Here is a 22,728-nt window from a genome sequence, read left to right as displayed (position 1 = left end):
TCTTGACAAAGTACTCTTTTCTTTTTTCCCCTGGAAGGGGGAGTTAAAGTCACTTTTGATTCTACTGTAATTGGTAAATAAAATCATAAGCACCAGCAACATGTCAAAAGTTTTATGCTTTTAAACAACAAGCTCCACTCCGAGGCTCCTACTAAACAGCAGGAACTGTTATCACAAAATGAATTGTATCTGTGGTTCTTGTGAGATGAAACCTCAGAAAGCCATCCAACTGTACAGTGCATCCAAAGCCATTTGTCAGGCGTTAACACTCAGACACTGGACATTTGATGTTTAGTTGCACAAGAATGTATAGAACCAAGCCAGTTCTATGTCCATTCTCTCGTAGCTGGACTACAATCAATTGGATGAACCAGTTTCAGCATTAGGTTTCTCTCCTCTCCCATTCTTTAATCCTCTACCTTTACATGGCTCCTTAAAAAAAGGAAATTACCCAACAGTGGTACAGACACCGCCTCTAAAACCCTGTGCACAAGCAAGGATTCTGCACAATCAGTTGCCATTTAATTTATTCAGCATCTGGGCAAAGGTTACTTTTTATTCTGTTTTACAGGCTGTTGCAGCTGCAGCACACAAACACATATGCGGTATTCTAAAAAACCCCGAGTATTCGGTTAGCTTCCTAGGATTGGCCTACAGCTGTTTTCAATGGAGCAAGAGGTGGTTTGAAAAGAGAAAATATGTAACAAAAGGTAGGAGTAAATCCAAGTTTCCAAGGTAAGGAAGGAAATGATCAGGAGAACAGGAAAGCCTCGCTCATACCGATACATGTTGCACTGACTTAACAAATCTTCAATTGCCAATCAGAAAAGCAGACACACGTTTTCTCCTGAGGGCTGTAATGCTTTGGTCTCATTTTGGTGGTTGGGTTTAGTATGTGGGTGCTGGTGGCCTGGGACATACAGGAGGTCAGACCAGCTGATCTGGTAGTCTCTTCTGGCCTTTCAGCTCTAGAATGAAATTCTGCTCCCTCTGAACAAGACCCTTGCCCCACAAACACACCCTTTGCAGCATCCCTTGTAGTACCTGGCTGGCCCATACTGTTTCAGAGAGCTCTCTGAACTCCCCAATATAAGAGGTCATTGTCACCCTGGTTTCATACGTGAACTGCATATGCACCTTCTGCTTCATTTTCTTTGTTCCTCTGAAAGGACCACAAAGGAAATGAACGAAGGCTTACAAGCTTTGGATTTATCTAGAGCTACAAATCTGTCAGTGTCTGGGCCCTAAAGAACACCCACCTCCAAACTTCCACTGAGACCGGGGGGAGGTGGGTGTGTGTGTCAATCACAGACAAAACACCTAGAGCCCATGGAGGGATTTCTACAGCAAGCATCTCAGAACAGCTCAGCCTGGGTGCTTGACATTACACATGGCTATGTTTTCCTGAAGCAAACAATGGAATCCTGCATCACAAACAAAAAGGAGCCTTTTATACTGCCGGGGGAAGTGATTCCCACTCCCTAACCACCTACTACTCCTTGAGTGGCTTCACTTTCCAAATGCCACCAGGGCCCCTCCAATGGTGACCAAAGCTAATAGTATGGGGGGCAGAAAGGGAGCTGTTGAAAAAATGACTCACTTCTGTATCACCGAAATCTCAGTACTAAACATCTATTGGCTAAAGGATGATCAAAATGGCCATTAAGCAGGGGAGAGCAGGGAGGAGAAAGAATGATGCAAAGTAACCCTCCTCCTCCTCCTGCCCCCAAAAAGCTAACACAGAACACACGTGATCTCAGCAAGCAAGAACATTGTGTGTGTGTCTGTTTTTGGGGGGGGGGGGGGGAGAAGAGAAAAGAGACATGAAGTGAGCTGTAGCTCACGAAAGCTTATGCTCAAATAAATTAGTCTCTAAGGTGCCACAACTACTCCTTTTCTTTATACAGACCTTTGAGCATTTTAAGCCTTATGTTGGGAAGTGTGATTTGCAACACCCATGGGGGGCGGGGGAGGATTTCCTACTCCCCAACATCCAACAAATCTATGATTGGATCATTTTAGCATTGTTAGATTTGGATCCATCGGTGGCCTCAGTTCGTGGTGTGTTCAACTTCAGAGCTGGGGGGCGGCGCACAAATTCCTTTTGCGTGTGTTTCCTGGATATAATACAAAGCGATTTACTTTGCTACTGATGGTCTTCGAAAGACAATTTTTTAAAACATTTTGTTTAATGTAACTTTTTTCCACCCAACTCTTTTCAGATTAAATCCCTTGTGGATTTAAACCTGAGAAAGTTTGCATCTTCCCACTATTTGTTGACATAAAATAAATGTTGCTGTCTTACTTTACAGAGGCAGTCAGAATCAGAGGGGGGGGAAACGTCTGTTTCTATTTGAAACTGTCAAAATTAGCATTCAGTAATTAAAAATCACACCCTTTCTCTTAATAACCTAACCAGCATGATACAATCAGGTTGTGCCAACTCTTTAATCTAATTGACTAATTACAGATTTTAATTTAGTCAGTTACTGAACAACTGTTGACAATTTGTTTTCATTAGGGACAGAACAGGATAAATATTTAGGAACCCCAAATCAAAGAATATAGCGCAAGTTCTGCGCCATGACTTCAAGTTTAGGACACTCTTTTTCCATCAATATCAACTAAATGAAGGTGCAACTATCCAACACTTCAATAATCCTTGCTACACGCATGTTATCATTCCAAGGCAAAAGAGATGGTTTTGTCTGCAAGAACCGTCAATGTTATTAAAAACAGCACAACTTTAAACTGAGAGCTTAAATGAATGATAAAGTTTTGCTTTTACATACATCTTAGATAAACTTGTCTGGATAGCTGATATCCATCAGCTTTGGCTCATTAAAAAGTGGACTTATGGGAAGGGTGGGGAGAGAGAGAGAGACCTAAAAAGTTACACAAGTGTCTGCTTTGGAAACTATTATTGAAACGCTTATAGGCATATGGATTTATTCTTCTTGGAAAGACAACCATCCTTTCCCCTCAAATGCCTCCATCCAAAAAGAGAAGGGTAGACACATGTGTAGAAGATTGTAAAATCAGCATGTTGCTAGGTTGGGAAAAAATTCTACGCTCCTTTTAGAGATTTGGGGTTTTACAGATAATCTTACAAAGGTGCCAAATGTTAAGAAAATTCCTCTGTTCAGTTACCTATTGGGAAACTCTGGCCCTACTGACGGATACGAACATGCCTTGGAGACAGAACAGGTATATTTCTTACCAGCGAAGCAGTCTGTTTAGTTTGTGCCTGCGCAAGCATCTGTGCAAGTAGCAAAGCCACAAGGGAGTGAAGTTTTCTGGCAATCCCCTCTGTCCATGTCCTCTTTTCAATGGAAACATGACAAAATTTGATTCTTCACAATTACTGCATGGAACAGGTTCTGCTCTTTCACAGCAGCAGAACTGAAGTTCCAGCATCACTGCTACTGTAAAAGATGCTGTGGCCAAAGAGTGCAGTACAGATGCAACCGACTTCCTAGTTGGCCACTGATCTGCTACAAGAGGCTCCTAACTGATGGCATTAAACTCCTGTCAACCCCAGCCTTTGGGGACAAATTTTTAAATGGTAGTCTATGCAACAAACTGGCTAGCATGTGCGCACACCGATGTCCTCTAGCAGACAGAATCCGATTGGCCTCATAGGCGCTATATTGCTCATCGCTTTAACGGACGCAGAAGGAGAGGTGCTTAAGACCAGCTCTCTGAAGTCCTGAGAAGACACGGTTGCACAGCGTAGCAACCACTGTGAAGTCTTACAATATGGGTCTATTACACATAAGCGAAGAACAACTCTTCATTGGTGCTGAAGAGGTACCAACAACCATGCACATGAATGGTCTAGAATAGACACTGAATACACAGAACAACTGCAACATGATTTATCAACTAAGTCCATGGCTAGCCTACATAACACACATCCAAACACTTTACATCTCTTAAGGCAGTGGTTCTCAACCAGGGGTACGCGTGCCCCTAGGGTACGCAAAGGTCTTCCGGTGGTACATCAACTCATCTAGGTATTTGCCTAGTTTTAAAACAGGCTACATAAAAGTTAGTCAGTACAAACTAAAATTTCATACAGATGAAGACTTGTTTTATACCGCTTTATATGTTGAGCTAGAAGTATAATATTTATATCCCAATAGTTCTATTTTATAATTATATGGTAAAAAGGAGAAAGTCAGCAATTTTTCAATAGTGTGCTGAATCACTTTTATATTTTTATGTCTGATTTTGTAAGCAAGTAGTTTTTAAATGAGGTGAAAGTTGGGATACACAAGACAAATCAGACTCCTGAATGGAGTACAGTAGCCTGGAAAGGTTGAGAACTACTCTCTTACGGGGTCACAACATCCTGCCTTCCACACTAAGATGCACAGATTTGAAATGGTAAACAATCCTGTACCAAGAACAGTGGACACTGACAAAATAGATCTTAACAGCTACAATGTTAGAGCTACAGTTTAGACCAATGGATTGGGGGGTGGGGAGGGATCTTTAAAACACCAAGATCATCCCCTACAGACACTAGTTTAAAGGGCACCAAACGAAGGCATTGTGCAATCACATTTAAACTAGCACAGACTGCCAGGTTAGTGGAAGTTGTGGAAACAAGGCCACAAAAAAGCTGAGTTTTTTTTTTTTTATTGGTAGTGAAGGAGTAATAGGAGTGGAGAATACCTCTACAGATGCCTTAGGGCACATCACCTCCCTGAGAAGGCAACACCTTCCACAGTACAGCACTTGCAGAGAACAGTTTTGGCCTGAGGAATTGGCAGCTTAGTTTTCAGGGTTCAAAAAACATTGTCTGGATCCTATATTTGGTGTGTGGCCATTGAGGGAGCAGGACTGAAATACATATGATCTTTTTCTGCCCAGATGAGGCTCTATTGAAGGAGCCTCAGCTTGTCCCCTATTGATTAAATTTGTGTGTTAACACCAATAAATTTAAGCCTTTTAGAAAAAAATATTAACACCATACCTGCTGTCTCTGCATCATGTAAGGCAGTGGTTCTCAAACTGCGGGTCGGGTACGAAAGACACCCCCTCCCCACACTCCCAGTCTCTACTTCAGCAAAAACCGATCAGAAAAAAGACTTGCAGAGAGCAGTGATGGGCGTTCGGAGACACACCTAGACCCCTCCTGACAAGGGTGACAAGATTAAGACGTCTCCATTAGCATACAAAATGAAGAACAGAGTCAACTCCCCTAGCCTCATCTGCATGAGAGATGGGACAGGGAGACATCTCCATTTGCATACAGAATGGAGAATAGAGAACTGCATTGAACTCTGGGACCAGAAAAGCAGGGACGCACTACGCCTGCACACACCCAGCTCAGCAGTTATCAGGCCAATTCTAGTACCGAATCCTTGATTGATATCCAAAATACTGAAGCAGCCTAGTTGCATTGTGAGCTCCCGGGAAGAAACCACCACCCATAGCCCAGAGTGATCAGCTCCTATTGTCTAGCCTAAAGAAAACCCTTAAGTCATCAGTTTACCTATAAACAAATCTGGTGTTCTCCCTTGAACCATTGTATTTTCTCTACAAAAATCCCTACTCGCCCTCCAGTCAGTGTTCTGATGCATGGACCCAAACTCTACTTCAGTTCCACTGGGACTCCATCTCCTAACTGATCGTGCTGGGGGCTCTGCCGGTCTCCAGCACTCAGGATCCTGAGCTACCACCATCACCTGGGAATCCTGAACAGTTCAAGCTCCATGGAGTGGATGAGCTCGCTCTCTCTCTCTCTCTGTTTTCTTTTCTATCTCAGGTATTAATGTAACTTATGTTGGTTTAGGCTCTTCTTGTGTAGTTATCACTATTATTAAATAAATAACTTTTATGGTTAAGCTGGTTGCTTCTCTCTCTCCCAACTTCACTCTTGTGTTTTTAGCTTCCCCTATTTGCTCTGCAGCAACTCTTCTTTTACCCAAGCTAAAGATCCCTGCAGCGCCCAAAATACTGTGGGGTTTGCTCATCAAGTGAGTTACTACCAGTACAATTGTGATGTGAACGTGGGGAGAGGGACGTGTTAAACCTGTGGCATACAAGGGTGGCAGCTGAAAGTGCAGCTTGGTCTAGCCTATTGAGACCAGGGGCATAATGGGGGGGAGGGGAGGTCCACACCTTGAGAGTGCTGATTGACCTGGTCGACTCAGACTTGCTCTGTTAGTGTGTGTTTGTTCATCTGGTTCTAGGGCTGGAGGAACCCAGCCCTGGGGAACCTAGGTCCTGCAGGATAGTTTCATTGGGAGGGGACTTGCAGAAGGAAGAAGTAGAACTCCATGAACACACAAGTGACAAAAGCAATACACCAACTCCTAATTTAAAGATGTCCCGGTTAATGCTGTTACGTTGCTGATCAATTAGGGAACACGCTCATTTCAAGTTGTGCAATGCTCCCTTATAATGTCCTTTGGCAGCCACCTGCTTTGTCCACTGCTTGAAGGAGAAGCAGTCCATTGCAGCTAGCTGGTGGGGGCTTGAACCCAAGTGGGCCAGCAGCCCCCTATCAGCTCCCCACTCCCCTAAGTTCCCTGTGCAGCCGCCGACCAGCAGGCTATCAATGGCAGTTCAGTTGTCCCTCCCCCCACTGCCATGTGCTGCTCCTGCCCTCTACCTTGGAACTGCTCTCCAGAGCCTCGTGCTTGCTTGGCAGGGAGGAGGCAGACGGAATGTCAGGGTTTCCCCCTCCCTCCTGCTCCTGCACCCCGCTTACCCCATTTCCATAGAGCAGAGGGGACACATCACAGGGTTCAGGACCGAGCGAGCTTCCTGGCAGCAGCTATGGTCTCAGCTTGCTGATTAATTTAACAAGGTAGGGTACTTAAGAGTGGTGTCAGTGTGCTTAAAGGGGAAACGTGCATCTCTCTCCCTCCCACACACAGGGCGTATCTCTGTCTGCCATGCTGTCTCCCCTCCCTCCATTCATTTTGCCTTGTAGAGCGTGAGGCTACATTAACAAGTTAACCCTTGCGGGCTCAGCCAATTGCTAGTTCATCATTTAGCAGCAAGGCATTTCCTGGGAAATATCCCACCCTCTGACTCCATCATCTCAACCAAGCTTCACAATCATCATCATCGCTATGTACAGTATTTAATTGTTTATTTAAAAAACTTATACTGCGTGTGCACGCATATAAGAGAGACACACGCACACAATATATAGTCTTGTCTGGCAAAAAAAAATCCCCTGGAACCTAACACCCCCATTTACATTAATTCTTATGGGGAAATTGGATTCACTTAACATCATTTTGCTTAAAGTTGCATTTTTCAGGAACATAACCACAACATTAAGTGAGGAGTTACTGTACATTAATAGAATTACAGAACCCCACACCTCCAAAGAGTAACCCTAATAAATGAGCATACCCAAAAGTAACCGGCATATCTGGTAACAGGGGTTGCCAGGACTAGCTTAGACATGTTATGGCCTGGGGCTGAAGCCCTTGGGCTTTGGTTTTGGGCCCTTGCCCCCCCTCCACCCTCCAAGGCAGTGGGGCTTGGGCAGGCTCAGGCTTGGGACCCCCTCTTGGGGTCCTGTATTTTTTGTAATTTTTGTTGTCAGAAGGGGTCCCAGTGCAATGAAGTTTGAGAACCCTTGGCGTAAGGGATTTCCAAAAGGTACCATTTAACACAACGGGCAATTTTTAGACATTCAAAAGAAAATAAAAAAAACACATGGATTATTAGACATGTGAAGCAAATGAGATTTTTGCAGAACCAGCCATACCATCTTTTCCAGGACTAATCACAGCTTTCCTTGCACTGCCCATTAATCCTTTGAAATCCCATATTTCAACAAGACAGGAGAAGTTGGACAGGAAGAGCTAGATTGATTTACATTTTTTAAAATCATTTAAACCATTAAAAAAAACCTCAGTGCTTTATTTTGCATACAGACAATCTAATGATCTAGTATTCTTACCCCATCAGCCATCCTAAGGGGGACAAGACACCTTTTGAAACCTATAAATGAATGCAATGGGGGAGGGGGGAGAAATTGGTTTGGTCCCCGTCCCCCCCCAATCTCATGACCAAAGAGTGATTTTTCTCAATACTTCTCGCCCTCTCAAGTTCAGCTTGAAGGAGGTTGTGCAGACAGAATAATGCCACAAAAAGTATGTAGCGACAGTCAACTAGATTTAAGTTCATTTTCTGTAGCTTGAGGCCAAAATCGACTAAAGTGGTTCTGGTGATCAAGTTTTCTGCAATTCCCCATTCTATGTATTAGCTATTTGACGGAAATTCACTGCGGTATTTAAACTGGCAGTCATCACAGCTAACTCAAATTGTATTGGCTTTCACAATGTTGAAATGCTGAACTGCAACCATCAATCGGCCAATTCTGAGATAACGTGGTGGTTGAAATTCCCTGTCATGCTGTACAATCCCTTTGTAGCTCACCGGCTCAGAAGATGCACAATGAAACCTGCAACAAGAGTGTCTGGCAACTCAGCGCACACTGTAATATGAGTGTGCTTACAGAGGGGCTTTGCCTAGAAGCAAGATAAAGGCAGCCGTGCCAACAGCAGTAACCTCCAGAGAGAATATAACGTTTTCTATAGGAAACGCACACAAAAATACTAAAACTAGAGACAGATTTTGGATATTTCTCCCTCATGCTCCCTTTTGATGTTTTCACAATCCCAAACTGAAGCAGAGAATAAAACAACATATTCAATTTGGTCAGATTCCCACTGCATGCGAGATCCAAAAATTAAGTACATTAATTGATAAGGATTGCATGCAAAGTTCAGAACAGGTCAAATTATAAGAGTCCACTGGAAATCAACGTATGTGGCTTAAAATGATTATTTTTAGTGCTTTTTACTGTTGGATGAACCGTTTCTGTAGATGTTGTGGAATAGGCTAGCTATAGCAAAGCTACAAACAAGAATAATTTATTGAGGAGTGTTGGCTTTTTACACACACTGGAAAGCTACAGTGTTTGACTTGGTCTGGATAGAATAATGACCCCTAACAGAGTCCTGCTCTTATACATTACGCTCCCACTACCAGGTATTATGGCACAGCATCTCATCCAGAGCACAGCATCTTTCAAACTAAGCTAAGAGCTCAAACTCCGTGGAAACGGCATTTCCTAACCTGGAAAGGACCCGGGTTAATCAAGATGTCATGAAAAGTCATGAGAGAATGAAGTGAAAGTGATTTTTATTTAAATATTAAAATGGGATGGGGGAAATTGGTTATTTCTCCTGCTGCTACTATTAGTTTTCATAAGGTTATATTGGGAAGTGAAATGGAAATTACACAGCATGCAAATACCACACTTAACGCTCTGCTAATGAAGCACGCTGCTGCTCTTACTCCAAAGCGTGTGTTCCCTAAGCCAGTTGCTCTTGAGAGATGTGTCTCTTCATGTGTCCAAATGACCACACCTCCAAGATAAACAATGGGAAAGCAGCACGGAAGGGAAACTTGCCAAGTTTAAAGTGTATTTCAAACTGGCGTACAATTTCTGTGCTAGGCACCAGGCATGAGAGGTTAAGACCAAAACATCTAGAGCTGATTATTTGACAGTGCTCCATTTACACAAAGGTGAAAGTTGAGAACAGTCCACTAGCGTACATTAGAGCAACTAACAAAATCTATTGGTAAATAAATGTCGTTTTATGCACTGCAGACATGTGCAACCTCCAAAAACCTCCAAGTTTTGAAATAGGTGATGACTAAACAATGTTCTACAAATCTGTGACATGCTGTATAATGGGTTATTTTTACCACAGCGAACACACACGATTAGTTATCTGGCCACTCTGTTCATGATTTGCAAACCGCACAGGAATGGTACTGCCAGCCACTTCACACTCAATGAGCAAGGGATAAGGAATCAAACCCTGGTTTGAACCACTGAGCAGCCCCATAACTTTTGGTCATGCAAGATTTGCAGGTTCAGCAACAGATGTTCTGCTTTGGAACAGTAATTTAAGAGAAAGTTCAGAAGGTGACAAGAGTCTCTATTAGGCTTTGGTGCTCCTTAGTAACCCTGAGGGGATACATTTTCCCCGACTCCACCTCCCCAAACAAGAATATCCTCTGCCTCCTCATCCTTCCACATGTTACATAAACAAAGACTGGCACAAACATCACCCTACAACAGAACTCCCAACAGAAAAGACCAGTGCGTCAACACGAGATAGCTTTGGTGTGGCCATTAAAGGAGAACCTAGCATCTCTCCCCCATGAACGTGCTATGTCTCTTTGCATTTTCAGAGCACTCACTCACACAAGAGCCATGGGCCATGTACCCGTCTCTCAGAGAAACGGGTTCCTATTCAAACAAAATGGTTATCGTTTGCTCCCTTTCTTTGGTCAATATTTAAGTTTTATACAGGTAGTTTCCTTGCCCTGTAAAGTACACTACATTCTCCTGCTGTGAAAAACATTGATTCTTGAGGGAAAAAACCCTTAAGCATCTGCAGTAAGCAACAACGTGAAGCAGAAACGTAATCAACCACTTTAAGGCCAATGAGAGGATGATGAGAATAAAACTAACTAAGAGAAGGGAGAGGAATGGGGAGGAAAGCAAATCTTCTTACGAGTCTTCATAATAAAAACTAAAAAGGTAAAGTATTAGGGCTGTTATGAAACTGTATTACGCTGAGAATTAAAAAACAATCAGGATTGTGTCTATTTGCTGTAAGCTTAAAGCAACATGTATTAAAGAAGTTTATGTGACTCTAATGCACTCATGCCTATTGTTAGAATTACCACCAAGCTAAAAAAGATTAATTTCTCTAAATACACTAAATCCTCAGACACTATTGTAAGGCTGCTGCTAGCATTGCTATATCTTGGCTGCCAGTACCATCAAGCACACTTTTTGTTGTGCATCCAAGACCCACCCAAAAAAAATCTGACCTGCTGTGCCCATCATGGAGTCTTAACACATTCAGGAAATTGAAAATTACAGAAGAGATGCTTCAAGAGTAACTGTCCACTAGGACACAGCTGCAATCTCCAGCAGAGTTTTCAGGAACTTGAGTTACCAAAGGTTTCAGAGTAGCAGCCATGTTAGTCTGTATTCGCAAAAAGAAAAAAGGAGTACTTGTGGCACCTTAGAGACAAAATTTATTTGAGCCTAAGCTCTCGTGAGTTACAGCTCACTTCATCGGACGCATCCGATGAAGTGAGCTGTAGCTCACGAAAGCTTAGGCTCAAATAAATTTGTTAGTCTCTAAGGTGCCACAAGTACTCCTTTTCTTTTTGAGTTACCAAAGTTAGCCTTAATATGATATGTCTGCTGACAAGTAGTCAGTCACTTTGTATCTCGTACTCTTGATTATGAAGTCTAAGCTTTTAATTCAATCTTTCTAAAAAATAATACATAAAGGACCTTGCCACATCATTTGAAATATTCTGAAATCTGCAGTGCATACAGAATGGCACATGTGATACAAGAGTAGTCACCAATGGTCAGCAAGCCACAAACAAAATTCCAAGGAAGAGAGGAAAGACCACAGTAGAAACACACAGACCAATGAAATCAGAGCAATTTCTGTTGCTTTACCCTTATATTCTCTAAGGAACAGCTCAGCAATTCCTGACTGGGTATATCAAGGGGGAATCATTCTACTTCTGCATCCTGAACCACTACTGAGACATTTATTTTTTAACCTGTTCTGAAAACATGTGCTAGCTTGATGGAAACACCACCTTTAACACATTCACAGCAAATATTTTCAAACAGCACTTCACTATTTATATCCCATGAACTTTCATGCTTTGCCACCCCAGCAACGAATGCCTCACCAGCAACAGGATGGAGCAGTTGGGAGGTCTTTAGTGTGGTCTGGAACTCATCCACCGAGTCATGTCTACAGGACAAAACCTTACGTATGTTCTAGGGGAGACTGGCAGATGCACAGGCAGGCTCATGGCAGTAACAATAGGAAAGGAAAAGGTTCTGTACCATTTTCTCCTGAAGATACTATGAGCTGGACAGGAAGAAGAGGGCTGCTGTGCTGATAGTAAATGAAGCTCACTGACATTTTCCTGTAGCAACCTAGCCCAAGCTTGCATCAATTCCTCAGTTCACATTCCACAGTCACTATCCTAACAACTTATGTTCAAGTTCATGTGAATGCTAGAGTCTTAATTGAGCAGTCTTGTCTGCGCAGGAGCATTTCCCCCCCCTTCACAGCTCCACCCTTCACTGCCCTGGATTCCGCCCTGGAAGAGGTCATGGTAGAAGTGACGCTGATGACAGAGGAAGATTCCCATTAGTCAAGTCTGATGTAAGTACCAAATTGTCTCATAAAACACTCAGAGCACCAGCAAGGTTATCCAGCTACTGCAGTTTTAGAGGTGCACCTCGGAGGCCACGCTGATATGACCTGATCCAGAAAGAACAAAATCTGCTCTTATCAAGCATCTTAAAACCCTTCCACTCTGAAATCACCACTGCCAGCAAGCCAGGGTCTTTAGAACAATTCCATCCCAGAGACTGACAATTTGCAAAGTTTGCCTACAAGTACACAGAACAATCAGCCTAGCATGTCCCCACTGACAGTTTCAGAAGGCTGCAAAGCCTCAAGCAACAGCAGCCCTGTGCCTTCTAGTCATGGGGTTGCTCAGGAAGCATTTTGCCCTGATTACAAAAGAGAGCCAGCTGCCGATACCCTTATTATGCACATCTGTTATTTACTGGGATCCCCCGGATACGAATCTGAAGAACAAACAGTCACTGTTTCACATCCAACCCCAGAATATAGCCTGTCCAACCTGCTCACTCCCAACCATACCTAAATCATTTCAAATAATTTCTCTCTTCCAAACACTCCACAGCCCTTAAAAACCGGACCTTCACAAAAAGGGGTTAAAGAAAAAGACTGCAATGCAGTCTTAATGAAATGAAGCACCTTTATATTGATATTTTGAGAGAGGATTATTCGACGTCCAGAGCAAGCTTCCTAGTAGCCCTAAGTGCACTTTGTCTGCAATGAGAGGAGAGTTTTTTCCCCTCAACTAAAGAAACTGCACTTTGAAGATTTTCCCCCTTTTCAGATCCATAGATTACATATCAGCCTTTTTGTTGCACAGAAAAAAGTAAAGGAGATGTCCTTAATATGAGAAATCTCAGTAGTGCTCCCCCAAAGCACAGCTACAGTAATGCTTTGTTGTCCATTGTTATACAAAACTACTTAATTCCACCAATAGTCTGAATACCTTTAAGCACTCAAGATAAGCATCTGAACTAATTACATATTGCAACATTATGGAATACTATTCAACCAAGTCAGACACTAGTGATTTAAAAAAAAAAAAAAAAAAAAGGTATTGCCAGTTGGTTAAGTTTGCTTTTGGTGTGTTGAAGAGGATCAAGCTATCTGACCCCCTAATTACAACAAGGATTAAAAATTTGTTACTCACGTAATCATGAAAGGCTTTGCTTCACTTGAATGTTCACAAGTATCTCGCCTTCAGGAGCTGCACAGTAAAGGTCCCAAAATACGCTGCATGGCAGAAAAAGCAAACAGGATCCAGTTACTAATTATTACCTATATACTAAACAGCAAATGTACAGGGGCATAGTACAAACTGTGGCCAACAGTTGATTAAAGGTGAACAGCTTTCCACCTCAACTGGCCTGTGGTCGAGAACATTTAAAGTCCATCAGAATCATGCATCCCATTTCATTCCATCAAACCTTCTAGCAACAACTCCAAATAAAAGCATTTCAAACCAGGTTACCTTAAAACATTTAAGAAACAAATTAGTCCTGGCAACAGTTACAGTGGGTTGGCAATCTGCTGAAATGAAGAAAGGTAATTCATGGACTTCTAAAAACCTCAATTTAAGAGATTATCAACATTGTCATCTTAGGATGCCTCTTCTCCCCTACCACCAAAAGGTGTTCCAGTAGCCAGCTGTTTCAGCTTGTCAAACCTCCTTTCTACGCTTAAAGTTTTGAGCAACCCTTTACAAGAATCCAGTCTGGAGCTTCAAGTTCCAGTGTTAATCTACTGAACCTCAAAATAACATTTCTCACATGTAGGAAGTATTCCCACAATGAGTACAACCCAATCACAGAAATTTCACTTTGGCATGGGAAGCCATACAGCAAACTCTCTTGATCACTTTGGTGTTGACTGCACACAGGATTTCCAGTTAAGAACATCTCAAAGCGCCTCTAGACTGCTCTCCCACGATACAGAGAGCCCAGCTCAGCATAGCATGTAGGTGCTGACTCATTACTTCCTGTTGACCTGCACTGATTGCAGGGCAGCATCTTGCCACTTGAGAGCCTTGACTAGATGGCAATCCAGTGACAGTATTAGTATATTATATGGCAGCAGACAAAGATAATTCAGTTTTGCAGGATCCGAAGCCTTCATTCTATAGCATGTTCCTTGTACCCTTCTTCTTTAACTGTATTAACCAACATGGAGGCAGGGGCAGAAGTTAGACTGCCTAAGCATGCAACATAACCCGACTCCCCCGCACACGTCCAGTAATACCACAGATCTGATCTTCCGAGAGGAGTGTACGCTATATGCTTTGTATGTCTAAGCATCTGCACTAAGTTGGCAAATGCAATTAGGAACTGTTTTCTTAGCTAATACAACCTTCTCCGTGACTGGCTGCAGGGGAACTCACAGCAGCTCCAGTCTCAGCCACTCCCAAACAAAGTGTCTGCTCTGGAAAACTGGTAGGCATGTATGCCTGGTTTTCCTGAATTTTGGCAATATGACCAACATTTCTCTCAATCTAGCCAGTATGTTTGTTTGGTTTTTATTAAAAAAAACAAACAAAACAACAACAAAAACCACCTGCCGCATGCTCACAACACTATTGCAAACTTTAAATGAAAAGGCATTTGAAATCCATTGACAGTACTTCATGGATGCAATTAGTCTTCCCTTGCTTCTCGGGGCAGAATAGTAGATTCTCCAGAAACTTAGGAGCCCTGCAAGTTTGCCACAACAAAACACCTTTGCCAAAGATAAGCCAAAAAATGAACCTCTTATTGGGTCTAACTGTTATTTTCACAAGTAGCACTGAATGGAAAATGGCATCTCTCCTCCCCTCACCCAAAAACAACCCCCAAAAGATCAAGTCATCCTGAATCACCATCTTAAAGAAAGCAAGAGGTCCCTTCTGCCCTTGCTTTAGAATGATGCAGAGGGACGATAAGCACTTATTAGATCTCGCTGGATAATCAGGGTAAGAAGAAAGAAACCAACAGGAAGTTCTCCCCTCTTCCTTAGAACAAAGGACAAATTTCTACTCATGTCAAAGAAAAAAAAAAATCTTATCCCTTAATAAAAGAACCACAGTTCACCACCATACACTGCTACTACACATTTATTTTCAAAGGAGACCAAGGATCAAGCCAAAACTTTTACCTAGGCTATTTTTTTTCTTCTTACAGATGGGTTAAGATCAAACATTTTTCTTTTATTTTTTTCAGGGGGAACTAGGAATGCACACTTACCACCACCATGAATGTAGAAACCCAGGAGGCTCTCCTAGTGTGATATTTTTTTCCCATCGGATCTACAAACAAGAAAGCGTGCAAATCGGTTAGATGAGGAGGAGCGAGAGGAGAGAGGTGGCTCCTCCAAATAGCCAGGAGGCTTTAAGGCCAACTAGCAATAAATGGCAAAAGGTGATAAAAATTCAAAATGGAGGCCACAGTGGCTGCTTCTGAAAACAAAGGCTATCAGGGGAGGGGGGGGGGTCAAAATAAATAGAGCCACTTACCTCTGATAAAAAGGTCTGTGCTGATTTCTGCGCTCCTACATGCAGCAAATATTCATAGACGTATAAAGCTAACCTGTAAAAGTACAGAGAGAGAGAGAGAGAGACCATTACACTGGGAAATACTTCATGAAACCGTCCCACTCCGACAAAACGGTGCCTCCTCTCCTGGGAGATGCAAGCTAAAGCCTATGGCAAGGAAGGACCCACCACCACCACCACCAGAGTGGGAGCGATGGGAACTGCCCCTTCCTCCCCCCCCCAAAAAGTTGACCCTACTTTCGTGCAGGCAACAAAATTACTTCTCAAGACACATGCACAATCCAGCATGCAGCCAGCATCCCCCGTCACTGAGCCAGCCGCGGGCAAGCCAGAGCCCCAGCAACTCCAAAAAAAAAAAAAGGAGAGAGGAGAAGGTTGGTTCAACCCTGGAAGTGCATGGGGGACATAGGGATATGGGGAGGTGGGGGGAGGAGAGAAGGCTTCGTCTCCAGTCCCTTTGCCCCAACCTCCTCTGCCTGCCCCAGCTTACAAACTCCAGCAGCCAGCACTAAGCGAGGGGACCAGACGGGGCACCGAGGTGGGAGCAAGCGATCGTGCCCAAACAAAGCCCCTCGCCCCTTACACTTGCCTGGACGGACAGACAGGGTCAGACAAAAGGAGGCGGTGGAAGCAGCACGTCCCCGTCGTCCCGTCCCCCCGCCCCCGACAGAGCAGCAGCCAAGTCTGAAAAATGCCCTAAGGGAGCCCCCCTGAGAGCGGAGCCTCCAGCCCAAGCCGAACCTCCTGCTCCCCGAACCCCGCTCCAACATCGGGGCTCCCCCAGCGCCGCAAGCCCCGCTTACTTTTCTCGAGCCTGCCCGTCCGAGGGCACCGCCGAGCCTTTGCCTTTGGCGAACATGGTCCGCAGTAAGGAGAAGGCGAAGCCGCCACTGGCTCTGCCGCCGCTGCCTGGGGTCTCTTCGGTGCCGCTTGGTCTCCCAGCCCCGATCCCCTCGCTGTGGCTCGCCCCGGCCTTGGCTGCCTCCCCGCTGGCTCGCTCCGGCTCCAGCTGTCAAAGCCCCAGCCCCAGCCTGGACCCCATCACCCTGGAACCGCTCCTGCCCCGGCTGCCGCTGCCGCTGCCACCACGGCTACTCCGAGCTCAACCGAACGTGGCTACCCTCGGATGGAACGCGGCGGGCGTCAACGTTCCACAATTGATACACGCCCCGGCCAATCGGCGACCGGCGGGGGGGCGGGGCCGCCCCGCCCCCCAGCGGCGTGTTAAGGTGATACGGAGCTAAATGCGAGAGCGGGGCTATTCCGTGGTCGGCGGAGGCGGCCGGCTGCAGCCTGCCTCGTAAAGGGCCCCGTGGGGGTGTGGGGCTTCTCCTGCTGCTGGAGGCCGGGGGGGGGGGTGCGCTGTTCCTGCCTACCTCCCTTACTTGCCCTCCGGCTTCCTCTTCCCTCCCAGTGTTCCCACCTATCTCCCACGTGCCCTGCCCCCCATCCGCCACCTCCCTCGCCCTAACGCCCCGTTCCCCACCCTCCTCTAGTCCCAAGACCCCCAGCAGCCACCCTCCCTTCCCCCTTTCCTTCCCCAGCTGCCCTTTTCCACCCCTCTCCCGCCTGGCTCTTAAATCCCTTTACCCTCAGCTGCCCCCAGTCTACCCTTATCCCCCCGTGTGACCACCCCCCGCCGCTGCTCACTCTTTTTTCTGGAGGCTATTGCCCCTCGTGGGGAAGCGCCGGGTGCTCCTAGGCACCCAGCCCAAGCTGTCTTGGGGGACCATGCCACCCCGCGTCCGCATTGCCCTGCCGTTGGTAGGCGAGGACTCGGAGCGCCTCACGCCGGGGACAAGGGGGAGCCTGGCGCAGCGCCGGAGCCATCGGAAGTGACTGGGGGCGTGGGGCAGGCGCCTGCTTTTTAAACAAGGCAAACTTGAAAGTCCAGGACGAGGGAGGAAACTGACGAGGGTTCGAGCTCCGTGACCCAGCCGCGGAGCCTGGCTGGAGCCTGTCTTCACCGACAGAGCCACAGGCCAGCATTTGCCATTCATGCCCCCCCCCCTCCAGTGTGAAGTTAAAAACTCTTGATGGGGAGGGGGGCGGGAGAGGCGGTGCTTCCAGCCCGTTTCTTCATGCCTGCTTCTCTTCAAATGTGATATAACCCGCTGGGTACTGTCCCTTTAAAAGAGACAAGCTGAAAAAGCCGTGTAAGCGCCGATTGGCTGCCTGTTTGGATGTATCCTGCGGGGAGCCTTGAAACGGTTCGCCGAGGTTGATTTTTTTTTTTAACTGCGCTGTTCCAATAAACAAGTAACGCCCCTCCCCCTTACATGCCTAGCACCAAACAATTAGAGGCTAGGTCAGTGTCCTGGGGAAAACACAGTGGAAGGAGGGAAACTCAGCCTCCCGCTTAATCCAAGTTAAAACACCCCCCCCCCAGCCCCTTAAACTTCACTGCCGTTGTGCTAATGTGCATTTTTTAAAAGGGACTTTTACACGCCGGGAAAGAGCGGTGTCTATGTGCCTGTCTGCCAAGGAGACTCGAGGTGGCTTTTTTTTTTTTTTTGGAGTAATGTGTGCCCATGCATGCAACGGTCTCCCCAAAAATGCGAAAGCCCTAAACGCTGTGCACGCCCCTTGACTTCATCTGTTCGCTGCGGGGTCACTGCGATTTATTTGGAAAGGTAACATTCAAGGGGGCGGCTGAGCAGTCTGCTGTGGACACTCTCAAGTTTTAAATAAGATGTGTGTGTGGGAGAGAAGGGGGGTGGGCATGGAGCAGGGGCGAGGAAAGGGAGACACACTCCACACAGAATGTAAAAGGGGTTTCCAGCCATTTTTTGTAGCTGGAGCAAAGCGGGTTTTTCGGAGCCAGCCAGCAGTAATCAAATTAGGCTGCTACAATTGTTAGTGTGAACTTCCTTAAAGCTTTGGTTTGTAAAACATAAAGGTTAGCTCTCTTGTCTGTCACTCGCTTGTCAGCCAAGTTGTAACCATCTCTTCCCTGCCCTTTACTTGTAAGATTATTATTAGAATATGGGCTAGTTGTGCCCTTTGGGTGCGGATTAGGTATGTTTGTGAGGCACATTTGGACAAAATTCAGCTACTTCCCAAGAAGAACATTTCTTCACCCTCATGGAATACATGTGTAATTCCTGCAATGTTACTTAAATAAGGGATACTAATGCTAATAGTAATTCATTCTAAAAGTAAAACAGTACCCTTTGCCCCACCACCAAAAACAAAAGCCTGGCGAGTCTGGAGCAGTATTTTATGGCAAGTGTTGGCATATACTTTGGGAGCACAGCTGGTAGATGGAGATGGCTTTCAGTATGCACTACTTACTCCTGATGCCATTCATTTGCACTCAGCCCCTTCCAATGGTCATCCTTCCAGGGATGGCTTGACTCCGCAAGCTCAGCAGACAGTGTAGGTAGCAGGTGAACAGGAAAGGAGCATTTGGTTTTTTTAAGTGAATGTAGGAAGTTCCAGGTGGAGAGTGCCAGTATCTATTTGTTCCCTACCAATACCATTAAAGTCGATTGAAACAGGAGTGGGAGCTCTCAGTGCTAACCACTGAGGAGGGAGGACTGTGAGGGACTCCTCCATGTCAGGGCAAGGAGGAGTGAGATCTCTCCCTTGCTTTTAACAGAATAGATCCTCCTCCTTACTTTAGCCCCTGGCACTTGCCTGCAAGACAGAGGGATACTGACATCATGCAGAGAGTGGACAGTTTCCCCACCCACGTTAGGAATGTCAGTTGAAGCAAACAAGAACAGCAGCAGTGGCAGGGTGGGACAACAGATCCTGTTTCTGAACCAGGGTCACTGTAAGTGGGGGGCTCTTTCTTTAGAAACTAGCTTTTTTTAAATTTAAAGTGACGTCGTCACACTGGGGAAACCTTCAACAAAAAGACCGTGTCTTCCTGCTAAATGCTTGAGCCCGTTACCCTCTGCCCCATTTCTTTGCCATTTTTGCAGACTTCTATGGTGGAATAAAAGCTTTCTCCCTGACTGCCCAACTTCTACTGGTGGATGCTGCAGTGAATCAGAGGCCGATGTTTGTGACATCACTCGGTTACCAGGGTAATTAGAGTGATGTGATAGATTCAGCATCCTGACTTCACTGCAAGCCCAAGTAGGGGCATACTGGGCTGGGAGGGAGCCAACCTTCATCTCCACTAAACATCTTAAAAAATGGGGAAAGGGATGAACTGTGAAAAATATTAATTTATATTTTAAGCTTGTTATATTTGCAAGTTTGACCCTGGTCCCCTGCAAATGCTCCTATCAAAAGCTACGTAAATGTAGTTTTATGTGTAGAATGTCCCAGACAGCACTGGTAACGGACATTCAGCACATATAGTTTCATCTTGGTCTTCCCTTGCCTTGCCCTGTTCCATTTCCAGTCCCCCAAAGCTGCACTAGCCAGATCCTACTTCATGACATGTCATGCCAGCTGACATAGAGCCCTCCACCACATTGGCATTCGTTAGATGCTGTGAAGCACATTTTAAACTGTCTTGTAACATCTTCAAAGCTATTAAACATTTTGCCAAATTTGTTCAAACTGAGCAATCTAATAATAACCTGATCACTTATTGAGGGCAGGGTGGTTCCATGCTTTAGAGGGGGTTTAATGGTAATGGGGACTTCACAGCCTGGCAGCAGAAGAAATCTAATTGGCTAGTCAAAAGTCAGGCTGGTTTCAGAGTAGCAGCCGTGTTAGTCTGTATTTGCAAAAAGAAAAGGAGTACTTGTGGAACCTTAGAGACTAACAAATTTATTAGAGCATAAGCTTTCGTGAGCTACAGCTCACTTCATCAGATGCATTTGGTGGAAAAAACAGAGGAGAGGGTCAGGCTGTGCATGTTTCCAGATAACCACCAGGTCACAATTTAGCCTGCAAGCCCTCCCTTAAATTAGCACATTCACCCAGTTTAATGCAAAACTTAATGGTTCATTAGACAACAGACTAGAAAACAACTCTAGGGCACAGTCCTGGATCAGTAGGATTAGATACATTTATTGGGCTTTTCCATTGAGGTTAGGTACTATTTTAAACCCTTTTGGTTTGTAAATGGCTTGATCCTGCAACCTCTAAGCACAACTTCCACTGAAAGCCGGTGGCTGAATTTTGAAAGTAGGACTTGCAGATCTCAGCAGGCAGCCAGGAGCTGAACCCTAGGATTTCCTTCTCTGCTGCTGGTTACCCACTGTCTAGCAGCAGTTTTCTTCACACAGTTTCTGTAGAACAAGTTGAAGCAATGGAAATAATCCTTTGCAGTTCTATAGCAGCTCTTGCTATGGAACTCCAAGCCCTTTACAAGCCTTCAATACATTTCAGAACACTGCCAGGCGTTAGGTTTAAGTATTTGATTCATTGTACCGCTGGAGAATCTGAGCCAAACACAGGTTAAGTGGCTCGACCAAAGTCAAGCAACAAGTCTGTTGCAGAGTCAGAAATAGAATTCGGGAGTCTCGATTCTAACCACAGCTATAATACTTGTACCAAGCATTCTCTCTCAAGATCAGGCTTTCAAAGCTGTATTTTATAATTCTTACCTTTCCTTGTCTTCACCTTCCAATGGCCATTTCTATGGAAATCTGGGCATAAACAGGAACTGAAAGCCAGCAACTGAAACTAACAAGAACTCCTGCTCTCAGCTAAAGGCTTATAGTTACAGTTTCCACGGGAACAGATGTTGGATCAGTACTAAAATAAGGAAAAGGTTGGAAAGAGACTCTTTTTCAGACTTTGCCTCTATCTTGATGTTGTTGTTCTGACCTCATTCTCCAAACAAGAGCCAGAAACCTGCTTTCAAAGTCTATAGCACTTCAAGCTGGTTAACGAGTTTTTCGGAATAAAATATTAACAATTATCATTTGCACTTTACAAACATTGGCCCTAATCCTGAAAACACTTACACATTTTAATAACTTTATGCACATGAGCAGTCCAATTGCTCTTGCAAACTCAGCATCATCAAGTCTCACAAAACGTCTGCAAGGTAGGCAGTAACCAAGGCCCCAGTCCTGCAAATACTTACATTCAGGAGTAATTGCAATAGTTCCATTGGAACAAATGGGATTGTTTGTGCATGTCAGTACTTGAATGATCAGGGCCTCAAACATTTTGAATAGCAATATTTAAAAAAAAAAATCTCTCTACAATGTGCTATGATCTGGTTAAAGTAACAAAAACTGTAAATGCCCCTGGAAGCATTGTAAAAAAAATTAAATAGATCTTTGCTTTAACTTGAAATCTAATTTCACAAAACACCACTCAAGTCAACAGTGTTTTACATGAGACCTGCCGCTCTTGGCTGGTTTAAGGCATTCAGTAAAGCTACACACCTCCTGAGGTGGTGGTGTCCACGTAAGAAGTGACTGGAGCAAAGCTAAATCATTTTACCTGACAATAATATGTTGTTTCAATAGAGTAACAGATTCTCACTCTTCCGCTGAATTTTGATTTGAGAACAGCTCTAGTGCAATGTAGCCCCTCAGACTCTTTAGCCGTAAGCATGCAGGTTTTCTTCAAAGCATAATTTGCTTTCCTGAATGGAGTCTTATAATTTAACTCTTATCAGTGAGTAATAGGCATCCCAGCAATCTGATTGGTTGGCTCAGGTTCTGCCTCACTAAACTCCTTGCAGTGCCCCCTTTTTATTCTACAGTGCTGTGTGATCAGGGTGGGAAAGGACACCTCAGGAGGTCATCTAGTCCAACCCCCTGCTCAAAGCAGGACCAATCCCCGGTTTTTGCCCCAGATCCCTAAATGGCCCCCCTCAAGGATTGAACTCACAACCCTGGGTTTAGCAGGCCAATGCTCAAACCACTGAGCTATCCCTCCCCCCAAGGCTGTTGCTGAGTCTTTTCAAACAGGTCCCCCAGAGGACAGTCTAGCAGACTGTGCCTGGGAGTGGACAGCCTGGTGAATCCAGGCTACCTTCGCTCAGCCACAGGGCTCAGTGTTCCTTGCTAAAAAGCGTTATCCTTT

At 44.9% G+C, this 22,728-nt stretch overlaps 1 protein-coding gene across 1 annotated transcript in view; it reads right to left on the bottom strand.

The window, feature by feature from the left end:
• SSBP3 (single stranded DNA binding protein 3) overlaps window positions 1–17,188 on the bottom strand; it is a 136,589-nt gene extending 119,401 nt beyond the window's left edge. The window contains 6 exon segments of the mRNA XM_038415004.2: window positions 13,405–13,424; window positions 13,427–13,456; window positions 13,459–13,487; window positions 15,470–15,531; window positions 15,739–15,811; window positions 16,581–17,188. Coding sequence (XP_038270932.1) covers window positions 13,405–13,424; window positions 13,427–13,456; window positions 13,459–13,487; window positions 15,470–15,531; window positions 15,739–15,811; window positions 16,581–16,636 — 270 coding nt within the window. The 5' untranslated portion in view covers window positions 16,637–17,188.
• Window positions 17,189–22,728: the final 5,540 nt, after the last annotated feature.

The sequence above is a fragment of the Dermochelys coriacea genome, chromosome 8 (assembly GCF_009764565.3).
Source record: "Dermochelys coriacea isolate rDerCor1 chromosome 8, rDerCor1.pri.v4, whole genome shotgun sequence".
Taxonomy (NCBI): Eukaryota; Metazoa; Chordata; order Testudines; family Dermochelyidae; genus Dermochelys; species Dermochelys coriacea.
This window is presented reverse-complemented; position numbering and strand designations above follow the sequence as displayed.